Source organism: Bactrocera latifrons, unplaced genomic scaffold (assembly GCF_001853355.1).
Source record: "Bactrocera latifrons isolate USDA-ARS-PBARC rearing strain unplaced genomic scaffold, ASM185335v1 scaffold_121, whole genome shotgun sequence".
NCBI classification, from domain to species: Eukaryota; Metazoa; Arthropoda; class Insecta; order Diptera; family Tephritidae; genus Bactrocera; species Bactrocera latifrons.
In genome coordinates this window covers 425,176-446,946 of record NW_017534642.1, presented here as the reverse complement: position 1 = coordinate 446,946, position 21,771 = coordinate 425,176, and the positions used below count along the sequence as shown (strand labels likewise).

Sequence of the window (21,771 nt, the reverse complement as noted above, 5' to 3'; positions counted from 1 at the left end):
TAGCATCGGTCAAGAGCTGGGCATGAGTCATCAAAAAAAATTTCATGAACAATTGAAAATTCAATAAAAAAATACCGCAAGACTTTTTTGACAACCTAATATTATTGTGGCCCGATCTGAAGATCTGAAGAATATGTTCGGGAATTGTAGCGCTGCCTGGAAAATAATTCATTCATGAAGTTATCTTGTCAAATAAAAGAGTTTTCCAAACAAACACTTGCTACCGATTGTTCAGTTTGTATAACAGCTATATGCTATAATGATCCGATATCGACCGTTAATTTCAGATCGATATCTCAAAAATTGCACACTTATTCGAGTATAAACCCTTCAACCGGATCAACAAAGCTTCAAATTTTTTGCGTTTTTCGTTGCCGCAAGTTATTCCTTCTGATCAGCTAGACCGCACTTAAACTCACAACCAAACCGCTGACTATTTCATGCCAACTTGATTAGAAAAACGTAGTTCAGTCCGACTTTCTCTCTGGGGTTGTCAAATTATTTTGCGAGGACGGAATCGCTTAGCGACGGAATCCCGACTACTTTGCTGTTATGATCAATTTCCGCTTCAATCCTCACGCGAAACAAAACATTTTCAACAAATTAAGCCAATAACATTTTGCAATCTCCGCCATATCCGTCCATAAGCCATTAAAAACTTGCAAATCATTTATAAATTGCACAAAGCTGACGTTACATTTCACATTTCAAGTAAAGCAAATGTTGATTCAATCAAATAGCTGAAGTTTGCCAGCAAAAAGCGCTCAGGTCCGCTTTGAAATATGCCAAACCAGCGGGTTTGTTGACCCAGAAGCGTTGGCAGCAGCCAAGCTCCGACTGCGCGACAATAAAACAGAGTTTAGTCAACTGTGTATGTGTGTATGCAGTGATTTTCGCTTGCAGCCAAGCTGTGCACGCATGAAGTACAACAACAAAAACTACTATGCAAGCTGTGTGCCGCGAAAGTCGTGAAGTCAGCGCTTTGGCGGAACTTTGTTGCCGTTCTCTTTCTTTTGCCGTCGCCGCTTATGCTGTATGGGTGTATGTGTGTATTCATAAGCGCTGCATAAAGCTTAGTTTGCATTTAATATTAGTTATGAAAGTGAGCGCGCGTGCAGGAAATGCAATTTGTACTCATTTATTAGATGCTAATGTGACTTGTCTTGTTTTTGGAAGTTCGCTTCTTTTATTTACATCCCCTTTCATTTGTATACGATTTCAAGGCCCGCACTTATTGCAACTTTTTATAAATTTTTTCTACAGTGTATATTTGTACAAGCTCTTATCACTTAATGGGCGTTATTTACAGTCTAGAGTTCTATCTTATCGCTCGTATTCATAAATTACTCCAACTCGCTTGCCTTAACCCGCTCAAAAACAAAAACACTGTATTTAAGTGTCAAGCTTTCGACAAAAATAAAATGTTTGTCAGTTAAATATAATATATACTTAATTTGCACATTTAATTGAGTTTATTTAGATTTATTAGCCACAAATTATTTTACTAACCCTTTTTTATAAGCTGAACAGTATGTCACGACGTTAGATAGATACATAGTTAATAATGAGGTATTGCACTGCGACCTAGGGTCTATTGTGGCCTCTCCTATATCACATTTGGTCACCAACGTCCAGCATCTGGAATAATTGCTGGAGCCTGCTGGGCGCTACTGAGATGATGTGATCCCTGTCCACGTAGATGGAACATGGGGCCTTAAGCCTGCTCCTGCAAATTGCTGGACAATCCAGTATCAGGTCGCAGAATCGACAGTTTTCGCAAGAGACCATGCCCATGTTGGACAAGTGCTTCCTGAGCCTGCAGTGTCTAGGGCCTTCATCGTCATCTCGAATTTGGTAACACCTGTAAGAGAACATATGAGACTCTAAATAATATAAACATATATACATAATTGATTATCGTGTAGGGCTGTGTCAATTAAGCCAAACCCGTCGTCTGTCCATCGGTAGATACTCGAACTAGTCTCTTTGTTTTTTAAATGTCGATCTGAAATTTCGCACATTTCCTTTTTTCCCCCAGAAGTTGCTTTTTCGGTGGAATCACCGATATCGGATTAACATAGCGTAGAACTGCCATACAAACTCGACCTCTATCAAATTCTTGATAGGAAAGGTATACTAACGAAACTCGGCGTGGGCTATTGTCCAAGTCAATAGCTTAATATCCACAAAAATTGTTGACATTGGACAACTGTAGCTTAGATCTGCTATACAAACTCATCGGCCTGTATCAAGTTGTTGAATAGAAAACTCTTTTCTTTGACGAAAAAGAGCTGACCGTTCAAAATCGAGCTTAAGACCCTTTTATGGTATAAAAAATGCACCTGGCAGTGCTGTTAAAGCTTTTTTGCTTTCTTTTTGCTTACGAGTGCACATGCACCCAGTCCCCGCAGCTTGCTTTCCGGCCGGCATTCGCATAAATACCGCAAACTTGTGGACAGGCGATAATTGAAAATTCCTACCCTTGATTATCAACAATACCGACAAATATGCGAAAACAAAAACAATAACAAGCAACGAGATAAGGCAAAAACGCAAGACAACAAAAAAAAACCTAGAAATATAATAATCAGCACATTTACTGTTATTGGCAGTATCGCACCTTAACGGCGTTTTCTTTATTTTTTGTTTTCCCACTTAAACGTCATGGAAGGTGAGGATGTGGCAAGAACCGTGGCGGGGGGTTAAGCTGCAATTTGTGTCCATGTGGTTTTCTTGACTGCTTTTAGGTTTATTATTTTATGGAAACATGTAACTGTCAATTTCTGTGCATATATTGAATAGTCGAAAAAGTCCTTTCGTATTTTGTCAACAGATGTCGTTGCAGTCGTATATATCCAGTGCTAAAAATCGCATTATGTCATACCATATGGCGTTGGAAAGGGTGGGATTTTCACCTTCATTTAACCAAGAACCAGAAATACGAAAAGACTTTTTCGACTACCAATATACATATGTATAAACTGTATAAGCACACATAACTAAATATTGCGTGGTAATTTTAGTTCGCCACATTCAGCTTTTCTTAAGTTTTCTTATCCGTTCGAAGTTAATATTGCGATTTCCCTCCCCGTAAGTTGTGTCACTTCAATAAATATATTATCATGTCTTTCCGCTTTTCAACAGCTTGTATCGCTTAAACTATTTTCAGATACCGGAGGGTATCAAACCATTCATACGAACTGCACTCGTTATGCCGCGCTTGATTCACTGTTATATTTTGACATCGTATACATTTTCTGTACAACCTGTCGTGCCCTCCTTAGCAATTTTCACTGTTGTAAATATACAAAGATCCAAAACCTTACTCCGGACTGTAGCAGGCACCAAAACCTCTGTTATGTCATAAGAGTTTTCTTTCGAGTTATAACGCAGTGACCTTCAATGTGAAGGCCATTGTGTTGAATTTGCGTCTCGCATTGAACTTCAACTCACGGCGCACCGCGTCTTCATCATCTTGGACAACATTTAGCTTTAATAACAACGATGATGACGTTGCTGCCATCAGACGTGTGCTTGCGCTTAAATGGAAGTGCAACCCTGTAGGCGGCATATTTGCCTTTTTCGCTTTCACCGCCATTTTTATAGCTTGTTGGGCGCCCCAATCTTAATTTTACATAAAATAATATCTTGGACTGCAGGAAAGCATCGAATAATAAACATAACCACTTACGCGATCTTATTAAGTGCATGCCCCGGTGTCTTACTGCTTTCTTGCTGACTGCTTGCACCTACGCCACCCAGACAATGCAACGAGACTTCAAGATTTTTTATCATTATTGTTTGTGGAAAAAATACAACAGCCACAGCAGGAGTCCATTGTGCAAATAATGCAATTTCAAGTGCAGATCTCATTTGCTTTCTTCTTTACATTCTATTTTATTTTATTTTTATTTCGTTTCTCTTTTTTTCATTATTTCGCTTAGCTTCCTTTGTTTCGTACTGCCATCGACGTTGTTTTTGCTTTCCAGTTCACTCGTCAAAGTGTAAAAATATGTTTTAACTACTTATCCGCCTGAAAGTCGCATACTGTTGCCATTTACAAGCTGAGCGTTGTTGTATTTCGATTTCGGAAGCTTATATGCCTATGCACTACTTACAGGCCTCAGTTAAGTTGATTTGGTAAAGAACAAAGCTCGGCGCGGTTGTCTGTTGGCTCTCGAAATCTGTTAATCCATTCTAACGCATAGTTGGCTGAAGTCTTCGCTCGTTGTCTCAAGTGGCTTGTAATTCGCAACCGTTTTATATAACTTTTATTTCATATATGATCTTAAATTACATCAAATTTTTGGTAATACTATTAGTAGCCGTGCTGTTTTTCTTAAAACAGCTATTTCGTTAAACTTATCCTAAGCTATTGTGAACTTATCTCCACATAGACCGTCCAAAAGCGTTCAGTCAATGATATATGTATGTATGTATATGTATAAAAATTTTTAAGCTTTTAGACAAGCCTCTCTTCCACTATTTACTACTCACTTTTGCTGTCCTTATGCGCTGCGCGCCACCACACCTCAGTTCCAAAGACCTCAAGTTGTGCCAACTTAGTTTTCACACTGCATTCTTAAGTTTTCTATTGAAAATGTTGTGTGTGTTTAGTATTGATTTTGAAATAATTCCAATTTCGCACCTCAGTCTGCTGCTACACCTCTGTGCCTGTGTAGAGTTCTAACAAAAGCGTGCGAAATCAACTTTTTTCTTGCTAAGAACTTTTCATAAGCCTTGCAGCCAATGCAGACGACTTCCGCAGCGCCTGGCGCTCACTTCGTCCCATTTGCCCAGCTTCACAGGCTGTTGTCTGTCTGCTGCTTGCAGAGCGTTGTTCAACTAAGAAAACTTGCAATTTCTTCTACAAAATGTCAATTTATACATTTCAACTGCGCACTCGCCCATACATGCACTCACAACTTTGCGTACGTGTATGTGTGTGCGAATACTTTATTATACAATACAGATTTTAATTACATGTACTACACGGCGTATACGCAACGCATTACGTGCGCTGACTGCATAACAACTTTGTAGACACATATATACCGTTACGGCCAAGCGTACATGTGTGCATCGATGTGCGCCTCAGCTGCACTGTGAGGGCAACATAATTTCTGCTTATACAGAAGACAAGCTTTATGGACTCCTTTATGAAACTAAAACAGTCAGCTTTTTGTTGCTGTAGTGACAGAAAATATTGCTGAAATAATTTCGAAGAATGGTACCGATTTGACTGTCCTTGGCCGGATAAAATCCCGGATCCGTTCCGCTTAATTAGACCGACTGTCGTGGCAACGGGGGAGTTATATGGCCAAAAGGCCTCATTTCGATGTACAGGGTTTGACCGGAGAGTAATCGGACTGATTTTTTTCCGCCGCGACTGAACTTCGGAGCGTGCGCCCACCGACTGGATTCGGTTGAGGGCGTTCCTAGCTAAGGAACGAGCGGCTGGTCAGTTGTCCCCGAGCACCTGGTGAGTCAGGACAAATATTTTCACGCGTCGCGTTTCTATGAGTATTGCAAGCCGAAAAAGCAGCGTTCGTTAAAGCAGAGGTACGCGATTAAACTCAGTGCGAAACTCGGTAAATCTGCGACAGAGACGTCGGAATAACTAATCACAGATGACGTGTCATGGATCTTTATATATTATCTCATGAGACAAAAGAAAGAATGAGCAAATCCAAAGCGATGATCAAAGGAAGCGTCAATCGGATCCGGCAAGACAACGCAGCCGATGGGAAGTTGTACCACGACAACGACCCGGCTCACCCCGCCTTTCTTGTGAACTGCTACCTAACCAAGGCCATCACCCCAACGCTTTCGCAGCCGCCCTACAGCCCAAATGTGGCTTGTAGGACTTTTTTTGATTTCTTGCCTTCCTTGAGACGACAGAGGGGATCCAAGCAGCATGCTCCTCGGATCTTAAGGCTATTCCGGAAAATACCTTCCGTGACGTCTTCAATGTTTGGAAATGGCGCTGGCAGCGCTGCATCGAAGTTTTAAAGAATTGTAACGATCGTTTCAATAATTTTTTTTTTAAATCGACTCAGTCCTATTACTTACCGGACAAACCCTGTATGCTCTTCGAAGACTTAGGGCCACAAAATTGTTGCCGTGGGTTTATTATTTTTTTTCTTTTTTCTTTGCTAAGAACAGCAAATTTGTGGTTAAGCTCGCTTTTATGCGCTTAACTAAAAATTTAAATCAAAATACTGCATTTAACAACAAGTAACCACTGTGAATTTAACTCTAGTAACCTACTCAGAGTATGTGTCACATCTGCCACGCAATATATTTCGTGGAGTTGTTGATGAAACTAAAATTAAGAGGAAAATGCTTTTGGGGAATTACTGTCCGTGGTTCCCCCCATGCCTCCGCGCCTGCCTATGTATATTAGTATTTTTATCAAGTTTCATTAATTCGCTCCAACATTGCATATTTGTTTGGGTCTTTTGCCTACTCTACGCATAATTTTTATTAATATTCGCGTACAACTGTATTTACTCGTATACCCTTTGTACATATGTATTTTGGTACTTATGACATGTGTTTGATTTCCAAGTAATCAAATACCGCATTACCACACACAAAACCACTGATTACATTCAACAAAATGAACTAAAGTGAGCCTCAGACTCTCACTGACTCTTGCAAATATATTTATGTGTGTATGTTAATTCCAAAAATATGCCGGGTTATGTATTTGTGTGCCGCAGAGTACACAGAAATTGATTTTACGTGGAAATCTATTCTTCTTAACTGTCAAATCATCGATGTTGCAAATAATTTTCGAAATTTTAAACCGAGCACGAAAGCTTATATTCCGCATACGCTTAATTAAAACATTGCAAATGCTTAGAGGCTTGTATTTACTTTGGATTTAAACGAATGTCTCAAGCCATTTATCCTAGCAAATAACTCAGTCTCAGGCTGTCCGCTTAAAGCCGAGTCGAAAGCATTTCCCCATTGAGGCAACCCGGGGATTTACAATCGGTTCCATCACCTACCTTCCCTCCTAACTTCGAAGCTCTCTCTTCTTCAAAAGCTACGCCCCGCCCACAAGCCCCTTGCAAGTGTGCAAGCTGAGAAGGAAACGCCAAGAGTAGGCTCTGCAATGCAGTAAACTAGATTTACAGGAATGCAATCGAGGAAGTGTAGAATTTCGGTGTGTGCCCGCCCGGAGCCCCTCCTAAAGTCTCATAGCGGTCATCGCCGCCAAGCTATGTCTACAGTTGCAATATGTAGAATAAGTGCCATTTTTGGACTGTTTTTAGTGCATCACAGATGTCGATGAGGACCGCCATTTGATAACTCTCAAACTGCTTAGCTAGTGTGGTTTTTTGGAGCGCCCTCTACCGGACAACGACCCCATAATATATTATTGGCTTAACTACGGTTCCATAGAGTCAGGACACCGGTTTTGGTGAGAGGCCCCACCTCTTCTAAATTGCTCCTCTGCAAGGGTATAAGGCGGCCGATCTCTTTTTCAGTCTCTCCTCGAATTTTGGCTTCCATGAGAGCTTTCTCTCAGTAATAGGGATCAAGTACTTCATCCTGACCCGCCAGGGGATGCAGTGGAAGAGGAAGACCTCCACTCCGCTGCAAGGCCCAGGTGGAGAAGGACCTGTCTTCGCTTTAAATCTCCAATGACTGAGAAATGACTGTCGCGCTGTTGTCCACATTGCGAAAGCGGTGTCTACGCCAGTAAAGAAGAAGATCTGTTTGATTTCCCACCTTCCGAAGCCTATCTGGTCGAAAGGCAGGAATTTGTCTGATTTCAAATTAATATTGCGAACGAAGTTTTTTGAGTAAATGGCCAGCATACCCCTCTCCACCTTGTATTATTTTTAATCGACTTGACAGCTTTGGAACTCAAGTTCAAATGATGCGCTGTTCCTCGAACCACATGACAGTGTGTACTTTGGGTTGACTGTGCTGCATACACAGTATCGCATGTGTACTCAAGACACCTGCCGCGACAGCGCAAGTGTTTATACTTAGAGCCGAGCTAAGACCACAAAAGCCTTTGTTGACCCATCGCACGTTTGCATTCTCACTCGCACTCTACTTATCTTTGTTTTTACATATCTTCAACCTTCGTATGCGCGTGTGTGTATGTGCATTCATTGTATTCTTATCGCTAAAGTTGCACTTGTGGAAACAGAATTTCACTTTCGACCGCACAAACAATGCGATATTATGTCATTTTTCGTTATCAACCGCAACGAAGTTGGCTGCGGTTGAGTAGTTTGAAAAGTCCGTAATCCTTCACCAATAAATATGTACACATTAGCGTCTGTGTGGCTGCAATTCGGACAATTTTCGTGAATTTTAATTATCACGCCGCACAGACCGCATGCAGGGCTCGATATTAAAATTAGATTAGAGCGTGAATTGTTGAATCGTTGAAGAGAAATGAGTGTGTGCTATTGTGGGTAAATAGATTTGCAAAACGCTTTTCGTTTTGAGCCAGCGTTGCCACAACAAATCGCTCCGGGGTTTCGTGCAACAACAGCAGGCGCAGTTCCGCTTACCACTGTCGTCGCTGCCAGTTACCGCTTATTAGTTGTGATTATTTTCTGCATTCGCTGCCGAGCATTCCGTGCGTGCAGACGCAAACGTTCTTGTTGTTGCCGCTTCATTAATCAGTTCAAAGCTAAATAATCGTCGTGCGCTTGCTGAGTCGAACACACTTGTGTAATTACCGTTGCTACCGTTGTGCATTGACTACGCGTCGGTTTCCACGCATAACTGTGCAATTGGTGTTGCCACGAAGCCCACGCAGTTCGAGATCGGTATTTGCTCTCGTTAACTCCGGACGCAACACAGGACTCAACGGCTGGTCGGGCGTGAAGTGAGTAGTGCTGATTATTTCTGTGCATGTGTGTGTATGTTTGTGTGTTTGCCATAAGCAACAAATCAACCATGCTTTATACCTAATTGCAGACGCAGTTAGCATTGTCATCTTCCTAGCATGCAATTAAAACCAGCTAACTGTGCCTGGCATGTATGCGTATGCAGCAGCGTCGAATTGCCACAGCGCTCAAACAAGTGTCTTTTTTGGCTGCTGCTTGCAACCTTTGTAGCTGTGACCTGTGCTATTCCTGGAATTTCTCGCCTTTGCCCCGCAAATTTCCATTGAGTTGAGGACAAGCAGCCACAAACAGTCGCTATAAAGGTACTGCGTTTACGTTGCGTTGCGCAACAGGTTAGCACAGTGTGAGTTGTTGGTGTGCCAAAAGTGATATTTTCGTAGCATTTGTGTGTATTTACGTTTGTCAAACAGTGCCTGTCTGTGGCTTGCCAGTAACGCGTTTCGTTTTGAAAATTCTTCACACAGCAACAATCTCGGTGTCCCTAATTAACAACTATTGAGTGCGTAATTGATTGTTGTCACTTTCAAAAGCCAAAGCAAAGGCAATTAAAGTTACCATGCGTGTGTGGGTATAAATATAAATAAGCAAGAAAAAACGTTAGAATACCCTGCATAGTTATACAATGTTTCTTACAAGAACTTGATTCCGATCTGAACAATTTCTTCAGAGTTTGCATTATTGCTTTAGATAATTCCCCATACCGAATTTCGTGAAAATATTTCGTCAAATGGAAAAGTTGTCTATACAAGCGCTATAATGAATATATGCTATAGTGGCCGGTATCGGCGGATCCAACAAATGAGCAGCTCCTTGGGGAAAAAGGACGAGTGTAAAATTCCGGTTCGATATCCCAAGAACTGAGAGACTCCTTCTTCTTGATTGGCGTAGTCACTGATTACGCGATTATAGCCGAGTTAACCACAGCGCGCCAGTCGTTTCCTCTTTTCGCAACGTGGCGCCAATTGGAAATTGAAAGCGAAGCCAGTTCCTTCTCCACCTGGTCCTTCCAACGGAGTGGTGGTCTTCCTCTTCCTCTGCTTCCCCCTGCGGTTATTGCGTCGAATACTTTCAGAGCTGAAGTTTTTTCGTCCATACGTAAGACATGACCTAGCCAGCGCACCCACTGTGTCTTGGTTCACTGAACTATGTCAGTGTCGTCGTATATCTCATACAGCTCATCGTGCCATCGAATGCGATATTCGCCATGGCAAACGCGCAAGGGCCATAAATCTTTCGTCAAGTCGGCTCATCAGATGTTGTCTTCGTCCACGCCATAGAGTTTGATTTTTGTTCATCGAGATAGGAATTTACCTGTACTTCTCGATTGCCTACTCAGTCCGAAGTAGCATCTGTTGGCAAGAGTTATTCTGCGTTGGGCCATGGTCGTCATCAAAAGGGGGTCTCTTATCCGAGGCTGTTGGATCATTTATATATGTATATATAATTCTATATATGGGTGTTTCAAACTTCGTGGCAAGCTAAATATACTCTGTTCAGGGTATAATTATGCTCACAATTAATGCTGGAAATCATATAAATGCGCTGCTAAGAAACCAAAGAAGATTTTTCGCAAACAGGAGGCAAATGTGAAACGTAAAATATTCATAGTTGTGGCCTGGTGAACTTATAAAAAATTCACGTTCGAAAAGCAACGGTAATTAAGTGCTAAGAAGGTCGGTGTGTTGGTTCTGTGTCAGGAAAGCCCATAAATTTCGTTACATCGTAATTAGAAAATTAAATATTTCTTATTTTTTGCTTTTGAATTCAAATGAGTGAAAATTTTCTAAATACTGAAGCATACTTCAAAGCGTTTGAGTTTTTTTATTGCGATTTTCTTTAATGTTGAAGCATACTTTTAAGCCATTTGTGAACATTATTTCAAGTTCATCATACGCACCCAGGCACACCCACCGCATACATTCCTTGATATGCTCATCCTCATAAATAATATTTTCAATTCGTTTTTAACCGTACCACAAAATTGACAGATCAGTGAAAAGCACACACATACACTTACATACATACATGTTTGAATGCGTATGAATTTTACATAAGCAGCGGGGACCACTCGACTTCATGTTGCTTTTAGCTGCTGAGTGTCAAAATTTTTAATTGCTTTTTTGGCATTTGCTTGACCAACTATCAGATTAGGGCGAATTCCGTCATGGTCAGTGTATTTACAGCCACGCTGGTACGTGCCAAATCAGCTGAAGTATGCTTTTGTGAAATTATATTTCATTTTCCCACAGTTTTCTACTTGACAATCAAATAAATCTAACTATTAGAAAATTTTAATTGCAGCACGACCGTCATTTTATTATTATGTTTTAATACATACATATATTGGGTAGTCGAAAAAGTATTTTCGTATTTTGTCAATAGACAACTTTGCACCATCAGTTTCAGTCATTTGCCTCAGTCAATGCAGAACTCACTTAATAGAGTAAAGTTGGCTTCAAGAGAAGCCTGTGAAAAGTACTTGTCGCAGTTTTTCGCCAAGAAACTAGAAAAGTTTTACACTGATGGAATAATGTCTCTAGCGGAAAAATGGCAAAATGTGGTCTACCAAAATAGTACATATTTGGTTCATTGAAATGCATTATAAATATAAGTGAAAATAAGTTGAAGTTTGACTAGAAATACGCAAAGACTTTCTCGACTACCCAATATTATATCGATACCTCCCTTATAATATTATTTTCTTGTTCGTACTTGCCCTGTGCACTTCTGCAGATCTCGTTTGCCCAAGAACGGAAAGAATTAAACTAAAATGTTGCCGCACATTTTTCATTGCAACAAATTTGCATATTCATTGTAATGCCAGCGATATTGTGCGTTGTAAATATTCCTGTTTTGGTTCATAAATAAAGCAAGAAGTCCTTCCACGTACGGTCCCATAAATATTCACTTGAAGGCTTGCTATTGCGTTTACAATTTTATGTGCAACGCACACAAGTGCAACGCCTACAACCGAAAGCCACGAATGTGCAGCTTTATCTCCACTTGTCATTTTCTAGCAATTTCACATGTTTTTATTGACTAAATAGTATGTTGTAAACCAATATTTGGCATTGTGCAAGAACTGAAGGCATCATTTATCATAATAATATTTATATGCATACTACGCCGGCGGAAAATACAACTACATAAATATCTTTCTTAAATAAATATGGCCGATTTTCAATGCCTGTGGCGTCATATATATTTCAGCAGAAGTGTTCTTTATTAAGTGTTCCTAAATTGCATGCTAATCCTGTTGCATAGGTTGAACTCTGTTGGAAAATCGTATAAATATTATTCAATGTAGGAAATAGAAAATGCGTTTAAAGCTTAAATGAGAGCCTTCTTTCAACAATTGGATTTCGGTTTAATGTACAATATTGGAAAGCTCTATGAAGGCTTTTCATTTAATATTATATATCTTGATTCAAAGGTTTATGTTTGAAATTATAGCTTATAAGAAAATTTGATGAAAACTTATGTTAAAGCTCTATGAAAACTTTTATGAAAGTTTTTCCTTAAATGTAAATATGGGAAAGCTTACATGAAAGCCCATATAAAAGCTTAACTTATCTCATTTTTTTAAATTTTAAAGCTTAAATGAAAGTTCGTTGCTAACAGATATGAAAGCTCGTTGAAAACTTATATCAAAGTTCTATGAAATCTTTGTATTTAATAAAAGAATGTGAAAGCTCCAGGAAAGCTTATTCCTTAATATAAGTATATGAAAGTTTAGATGAAAGCACATATAAAAACTTAAATGAAGCTCATATAAAAGCTTAATTTATCTTAAAAGCTCTAAAATTATATGCAAAGAAAACACACATGTCCATGCACATGCATAAATCCACAATAGCAAACTCATTCACAAACGCTTAATTTTTTAATCCCCCAATTCACACCACCTTTTATTTCGCTGTGACATTTACTCAAAATTTAATGCGTGCCAAATTCCAAACGCCGTTCCCAATTCACACTCCAATCGACCAAGTGTGTGGTATAACGGAATGTTAAAATTATTCTCATAAAAATTTCGTGTGCGTGTCTCTTTGCAAATACTGCTATCTCGGCCATTAGCGAAAAGCTCAGCCTCCTACTTGCCTCTCCGCCACGCTACCATTCCCACCAGAAACAATAGAGCACACACCACATAACCTTCAATCATCCAAGACGCTGAAGAATGCCGTAAATATGCGAAGTTCGAAATTTGTCTGTGCGCCCTACGCAGCTGATCCAACAAGTTGCTGTTGCCGGTGTATTACGCTTCCTGGAAATCTGCACCGCATCCGCTAAGCCCAGCCGCCCACAATTCACTTACTTTCTTACTTGCAAACAAATATGTGTGTGTATGTGTATGTGCTGGCGTGTTTGAATTTTTATTGTTCGTAATGTTTTTGTTAATGCTTTTTGCTGTCCGCTTTGTTGTTATTTGTGCTGTTGTTGCGGTTCTGCATGACCTGCACGTTCATTAGTTGTCTGACAATGTCAACCGCATTGCTACTCGCACAGAACTCACTCCCGCATACATAGACATGCACACGCATATTATAACGGCGTAAATTTAGTGTATATGTGTGCAAGTGTATGTATGTATTGTATACAAGCACAATGCATTCGCACATACTACGAATATTATATCCTTCTACATTTGTCCTTTGCGGTTGAATATAATGGAGAAGCTCTTCGCTTCTGCTGTCCCTCAATGTCATGGCAACATACATACATATGTATGTAAAGTATGTATATACACACATATATGTGTAGTACTTACATGCATACAGAAATTCTCGGATGTACACTAGGGCGGGTCTAAAGTGCAAAGAATGCAATATCAAAATTAAAAAAAATTTATATGTGACTACCATTGCGCGGGTGGTGAGTCTTAATAAATGTTGTTGCTGTTGTAGTAGCGGCAGAATTTTGCTGAGTTGACAGTCCTTCTTCACTGGCGTGGACACCGCTTACGCGATTATAGCCGAGTTAGCAACAGTGCGCCAGTCATTTCGTTTTTTCGCAAGGTGCTGCCAATTGGAAATTCGGAGCGAAGCCAATTTCTTCTGCACCTGGTCATTTCAACGGAGCGGAGATCTTCCTCTTCCTCTGCCTCTGCTTCCCCTGGCGGGTACAGCGTCGAATACTTTCATAGCTGGAATTTTTTCGTCCATTCGGACAACATGACCTAGCCGGCGTAGCCGCTGTCTTTTAATTCGCTGAACTGTGTCAATGTCGTTGTATATCTCATACAGCTCATCGTTCCATCGAATGCGATAAGGACCATAAATCTTTCGCAGAACCTTTCTCTCGAAATTTCGTAACGTCGCCTCAATGTTGTCATCTTCCATGCCGCTGCACCATATAGCAGGTCGGGATCAATGAGGGACTTATAAAGTTTGGGTTTTGGTCATAGAGAGAGGACTTTACTTCTATATGTCTGAAGTAATTTCGAGGAAAGGCTGACAGTCCTTGCCCAAATAAAAAATCCTGGACCGATCCGATTACGTAGACCCGCCCATCGTGGGAACAGACATAAACTCAGTTTGTATTATAGGTCGCTCGGAAGCGCCATTAGGTTCTTATAAATTGTGGTTTGTAGTTTATAAGCGTTCTCAAAAATTTATTTTTATCGACGACTAGCTTAGCCCGTGATCCATTTATTTCTAACCATTTAACCTAGCTTCCTTTTCTCTTTTGCTAGTAACATGCTAACTTATATTATTATAGGGTGATTTTCATAAGGCTAGGCTTAGGGATTAGCTGTAATGCCTCGAAATCTAAGAACCGGTAAAAACATAAGTTCAACACTCCCTTGTAGTAAACTCTTCCTGCCGCTTACACTTTGCTTCCCCCTTCACCAGCGACCATAGAAATGTTGTAAACAATTTGCTTTATCCCCATTTGTGAGCCTGCAATTTCCGCTTTCCATTGTAGTTTCTCTATTTTCCCCGCCAGTTTGCTTTCTTTTTTGCAATTTGCGCGCTTTTATTGCAGCGATAGTGCGCTGCGAGGCTGCGAGTTTAAATCATGCCTTCGCACGCTGGCCGCTGTTCGCCGCTCACTCACGATATCAACCTCTGTGCTTACAATTTATTAAGTGCAAATTTATTGTTTAAAGTGCGCTTAATATAGCAATTTAGATTATTTACGGCATTAGAACAGTGACTAAGTAAGTGTGGATAGAGAAAGTAGTGAAGAGATGGCAACATGAAATTTATTACGCTGTACATATGATATAAATGTAATTCTCACATACCACATGAAGATCTCATCGCTGTTTTGTTAGTTCGCCGCAAGGTTAGTTCAGCCGTTTTTTTTTCGGCAGCAAGAAGTCAGAAAGTCATCATCCAGCGAATTAGTCGCGAATTCCAACAATTTATAGTCGCAATAACAATTTGCCACTTGCATTTAGACATAATCGACAAATTTCATATGAACATTTCTGCACAAAGAGCATTGACATAAAAGTATGCCTATTTAACCCCTTAGGTATTCTTCTCCGCATCTTACCTCTGATTTTCCTATCTTCGTTAGTATTTATGATTCGAAAAAGTGTCCGCTAAGAATTGCTCAACATTTCACTGGCGGCCAATCCACTAGACAGCTGCCAGTCTGCCATCTTTCTGATCGCCCTTTGACAATTGCTCCAAAACGATTGGCTACCATCTGGTACACGTTTGACTTTCCTGACTTTAGATTGCACTTCGTCTAAAGTAAAAGTAAACTTAACTCTTATATATACCTGTCGGTTGTCTTTAGCATAGATGTGGGGAGTGCACGGGAATAAAAAGAAATGATTCAGTGCCAAGCCAGAGCTATACGTCGGATCACTCATCATATCAATGTTTGAGATCTCGCATTGTAGTGGTGAAGAGAGTTCCGTCTTCGATGGTTCGGATTTCTGATTTCTTGAAAGACAATTGGCAAAAAAATAATTGTGTACCACTCAGAATTTACGGTTCTGCGTAGTTGTAGTCTTTTTTTTTCAAAAAACCGGCAACTATTTGTTTGAAAATGCTTCGTGCGCGGACAACTTTTGTTGGATTCGACAATCGAATTTATTTTGGGGTTCTTATGGTTCTAATCTATGCTTACTTATGGTTCGTACACATATATTCACGATATATCACCAGTTACGATGTCATAGACTTGTTTCACAGCACAATTATCGTAGTTTTTCAACATTTTCCTCGATCAATCCACACGAGCATTTTGTGGAGCGAATGATAAATTGTATGGGATCCAAAGTGAACAAATTTTTTGCTGAGTTAATGCTAGTCGAAAGTTGTCAAAAATAATCGCGATTTATTTTCATTTTATAGCCGAGATAAATATTTTAAGCCACTGTAAACAACACAAATAGCGCTGGCAAATCAAATTGTTCTGATGATGTATAACTTCAAAAATGTCAAACTTTACGATAAGGTTGTGAGTTGGCAAATTGCAGCACTAGGTTTGCCAAATCCCGAAATATGAGAGGCAACACATTACTGAACTCCCCTGCTTTTCGTCCACCGCGTCATGCCGTAATTCTCATGTTCAAAGCATAAACATTACTCTCTAAAAAGTCGTAGTTAAGTACTTTTTTTAACATTTGTGAAATTCCCCTTCACCAATTCCAGATCAATCGGTTCGCAGTTGGATTTGTAGGCCAAAATAAACAAACAGTAAACCCGCCAGCTTGCTGTGTACACCTTTACCCGCTTTGTTTTGCCTTCGTTTCGTTTTTCTGAAAGTAAAGTAAGAGGTTTGCGGTCTATTGTATTCCGGTTATTCAACCAAATCGCACGCAGACACAGCTTGTACCGCTTGTTGCTCGTATCTCTATTCAGTGATCTGCCGAAAATTCCCTTTCTACTCGAAGTAAATTAGTTGTCAATCGTTCAATTTAACCAAATGCACACATACATATGCAATTATCTAGTCATGGGTAGATGTGCATACATATGTATATACATTTGGTTCGACCATGTTTCTGATAAATTCATTGTTGTTGCTGTTGAAAGTTGTTGTTTTCGAAACGCAAACAGACAGCTTCAATTTGCGCCAACAAGCTAAGTTGTTCGGAAGTTCGGAAGCCGCTATCAGTTTGAAAGTTCAAAGTCTGCCAATTTCGAACGGTCTTAGTGTCGTGCAAATTGGATTGGGAATAGGAAAATGTGTCTTAAATTTAAAAATGTAATTTGATTCGACAATTATTATAATTGATTTTCGTTCTTCTGAGTAAAGCTTAAGTTTGTGTGAGGTGACTTTTGCACTGTCTGAACAAAAGGTTTTTTCTTTTCGCAACGTGGCGCCAATTGAAAAAATCAAGTGAAGCCAGTTCCTTCTTCACCTGATCTTTCCAACGGAGTGGAGATCTTCCTCTTCCTCTGCTTCCCCTAGCGGGTATTGCGTCGAATACTTTCATAGCTGGAATTTTTTCGTCCATTCGAACAACATGACCTAGCCAGCGTAGCCGCTGTTTTTTAATTCGCTGAACTATGTCAAGGTCGAGGTATATCTCATACAGGTCATCGTTCCAACGAATACGATATTCGCTGTGGCCAACGCGCAAAGGTCCAGAAACCTTTCGCACAACCTTTCTCTCTAAACTCGTAACGTCGACTCATCAGATCGTCCATGCCTCTGCATCATATAGCAGGATGGGAATGAAGATGATTTATAGAGTTTGGTTTTTGTTCGTCGAATCCAAAATAGCACCTGTTGGCAAAAGTTATTCTGGGACGACTGTTTGTTTGATGACTTAGAGCTTTCGAGAGTTTTGTTCTTCGCAAGATCTCTGAAGCCACTAGCGTGAAGGTTAAAAATTAAAGAATATGGAACCACGAACTGTATGAGCTCTAGGGCCAAATTGAATGCGCTAGTTAGGCCAATTCGGTCGCATGGAAGTTTCATCTCGCGACCGATGGGTGGTCATGTCGGCCGTAACAGCCACTCTTCTTCTCGCTAACGATCTAATTGGTTTTTAGACAGTATACGGAAATACGGATGTACGAAACAGAATAACGGTTTATTTCTCACGAGGAGAGAAGGTATTTATTGGCATTAAAATCTTTATTGATGACCGGAAATTAGGCGTGTCGGGCTTAACGCAAAGGACACAATTCATGCCACATACTCCGCGAGCTTAACATGCTTAATCGAAATACATAGTAAAATTGTTGAAAAATATCGCTATTGTAGGCTGGGCGGCTCGCCATCAGCTGTTTTCGGCCAAGATAAAGCCCGGAACGTCCACATAATTATTGAAAGTGTTGCGCTGTTGCAACACAACTCGTCTACGTGCTGTATGCGGGTGTGTGTGTGCGTGGGCATAATTTAACACATTTATTCGCGAAATTCATTTAAACGACGTTCGGCCAAATTTGTGGAACTGCATCCGTGGGTCGCCATTGAATTTTTATTATTTTATTGTTTTTGTTATTGTAATGTATAGGCTTTCGCCAAAATCGGCGACCCCTTTCGACAAATTTGAGCCTTTTGTGGCATAAAAACAACTTATTTTTTTCTGCTTTGATTTTTGCCAACCCAATACGTGTGTGCGTGTGTGTGTGTGTTTAGAGGTAGCAGCGTTGCGTATGCTGCACGTACGCAATCAATTGTATGATAATATTATATTTTGGGCGCACATGTTTTGCATTTCAATTGCATAAAAGTGAGATTCGCATGCATTGTTACAGTAACGTGCAAAATATTTGCAACCGTGCGTTATATTATTCATTTATTCCGCTCTTATCTCAAGCAAAGGACTTTAATGTGCGACCGTCTGATTGTTCCCCCTTGTCTGTGTGAGTTACTTTGAACTTGGCCTTTGGTTTCAATTTGACCTTTTGTTCTTGTTATCATTGTTGTTGTTGGAAAGCTCATCGCTGATATTCTGAGAACTCTTCTCGCATTTTTCCGTACTTTTTATTTTTGTTTTTGCGCTCATGGGGGCAACGCTGCATATTCACGCAGTTTCACAAGTGACAAGCGCTCGAATTTCAAAACTTCTTCATTCATTGCTCGGTGGAAGCACGCATGTTGCGAAGCATGAACCATAAGTATGTTCATACATATATGTATGTATACGACTCGTCACGTGTACATATCAGCGTCTATCATATTTGAAATTTGCTTCGGTTTTACCAGAAAAACAAACGGAGTAGGAAATATTTTACACAGAACTATCGATTTAACACATGCCCGTTGCTAAGCGTAAAAATGGCGGAGGAAGAGAATCAGAATACTATGTACTAAGGAAAATAGACTGTATGTGATACAGTGATATTTGCTTTTTGGTGATGCAAAGTAGTCACGTCTTCCAACCCTTTATCAATTGGAACAAATTTGGACTAATTAGAGCAGTTAATGCACGAAATAGCAATACAGCAATTTCAGCAGCTCGTGGTGGAAGCTCAGTAAATCGATTGATAAATATAAGCACTCTCCCCTCTGCTGTCGTAATGACCCAAAAGTTACTCCCAACCTCACAATAAAATATGTAGTCCAATAGTTGGTCAGCTCTGACCGAACCCCACTCATTTCATCGAAGGCGGTTCGCGCCGTTCCCACGAAAGTCGAGTCTAAGTAACCTAAAAAGCCCCGGATTTTTATTCAGCCAAGGATTATCAGCCAAACCTTTCAATAGTCTCTACACTTAGTCATACCAAGACCAACATATTGGAGGTCAAACTTTTGGATGCATCAGAATTCATAATATCGTGAACCGTCCATTCCAAATGGCTGACTTTTAGATGAATAACACCCATTTATAATCCTGTTTTTGTTTCAGCGCAAGCTCTTTTGCTTGCGCGTGTCAGTTGTGCAAAGCGATTAGTAGCTAAGGAATAAGCGTTTTTAGTCTGAGACATTGAGCAAACTGTTGCGCTCCTGTGGGCATAATTATAAATGTTTGATTGTTGCTCTTGTTAAGTTTTTTCGTCTTTTTTTTTGCTGAGTTGTTTGGCGGTTTTTATTGTTATGGCAAAGCAAGTAATCGCTTTATCAGCTGCTTAAGTTGATTAGCTATGCGCATAAAACGGGATTTTTTCTACTATCCGTTTGCAAGCCTTTCATCGTATTTACCGTTATACCACCGCATTTAGTCGTTATACAACGCTTAATTATGCTCTGTAGTCATTGAATGTATAATACCGTTATGCGTAATTAGTTGCGTAGAAAAGGAAGAGTAACAAGCAAGCAATTTACAACAAAATTTAAGAATGCTCCACAATACTTTCTCAAACACATACACTTATTTCCTATCTCTCTCTCTCTCTCTCTCTCTCTCTCTATTTACAGTCCGCCATTTCACAGCATTCTTCCTAAATGCCAAGGCCAGCGTTGGCGAGCAAGAAGTCCTCTTTATAATTAATTCGGTTTATTTAAGCTGCAACAACTACAATATTAAGTGGTAACCGGCACTCGGCAGTGGCAAAATGGATCATTCACAGCATAGTATACACAATCACGGTAAGTCTCTCAAAGTCGAAAGAAACTCTTAAAATGGCACTTATACCACCGCCGATTCGTTTATACACAAAGTTTACCCTAAGGATGTAAAGTTCATAATAGTCGGTGCTTAGGCTTCCTGACCACTGCAGCATCTTCCAAGCGAAAGTGGCTGCAATACAGGGTTTGTCCAGAAAGTCATAGGGCTGAGTCGATTTAAAAAAATTTATTGTACCAATCGTTACAATTCTTTAAAAACTTTCAAAATAGGCTTCTTCTGCGTCGATGCAGCGCGTTGGGATGCCGGCCTTGGTAAGGTAGCTGTTCACAAGAAAGGCGGCACACTTCCACTTGCCGCAATTTTCATAAATTTAACATATGGACAATTAAACGAATACTTAGTCGACTGCGCACACGAGTCACGTTGTCGGTGTTTGTTGAAGCCGCAGGTCTCCCAGCACGGCCTTCTTCAGCGACCTGTATCTGCCCTTCAAAAAGGCCTGGTGCCACCGAAACGCACCCCTCTTGCTAAAGCAACATCTAGATACTTCATCTTGTACAGCAGTGTTACTAGTATTGTGTTCGCTGACCGTGCGCTCAAGACTACTGAATGGATATCTAGACTTCTTATCACTCTCACGGAGCTGTTTTATAATTAGACTGGCTTGGGTGCCTGGCCACAACGGTATTGCAGGGTACTGTAAGGCGGATGAGCTCTACGCTTTCAGTAAGGTCCACCAATGGAAAGTTGTAGAAATTCTAACAGCATACTGTGTCTGATCGGGGTTCATACAATATGATTGAACATCTTACCGGATGTGAGGTGCAACAGCGGTTTGGAAGAAGATAGGATAGAATCTTCTGAACACTTATTCGAGCAATGTCCAGATTTTGCCAGATCAAGGTCTCTCACCTCGAATCTCATACTTTTAGGCATCCAGATGAAATAGCGAAAATATAAATAAAGCACAACTTTGATAGGTTCAAGGATTATAGGATTTTTTTGTCACAAAGGACTGAACACAATGGTCTGAGTATGACCCCTGCGTCATGCCAAGGATTCCATTTAACCTAACCTAACCTACGAAAGCTGACACATCAATTTCAAACTCAGACGAGGAAATCAAACCAGCTGGACACAGATTTTTTTTGTAAACTGAGCTCAACGCTCTGTAAAGTCAACTTCAAACTCAATGAAGCCGTGTCAGCATCATTATTACTCTGAATTCATAGTATTAGTAGGAGTACGTATTAGGTAGTTAACACGTTGGCTGCCAATGTATCACCGGTGATCACAACAAAAAACTACCCCCAGGTGCCAGTGTATCACCGGTGATCACAGCAAAAAACTACTCCCAGGTGCCAATGTATCACCGGTGATACACGCCTACGCCTCTAGAATTTAGGGGCTGGGGCCTTAACGGAAGGAGTTTTAAGAAAGACGTAAGTTAATTTT

General features: G+C 40.3%; 1 protein-coding gene across 4 annotated transcripts in view; it reads left to right on the top strand.

The window, feature by feature from the left end:
* The window catches only part of LOC108978419 (high affinity copper uptake protein 1), a 31,220-nt gene that overhangs the window by 4,831 nt on the left and 4,618 nt on the right, over nt 1–21,771 (top strand). For 3 of the 4 annotated variants that reach the window (XM_018948690.1, XM_018948691.1, XM_018948688.1), the window contains exon 2: nt 20,166–20,336. In XM_018948690.1, coding sequence (XP_018804235.1) covers nt 20,303–20,336 — 34 coding nt within the window. In that variant the 5' untranslated portion in view covers nt 20,166–20,302. Of the gene's footprint in view, nt 1–8,628; nt 8,864–20,165; nt 20,337–21,771 lie in introns of those variants that run through there. The other variant, XM_018948689.1, reaches the window with a different exon arrangement.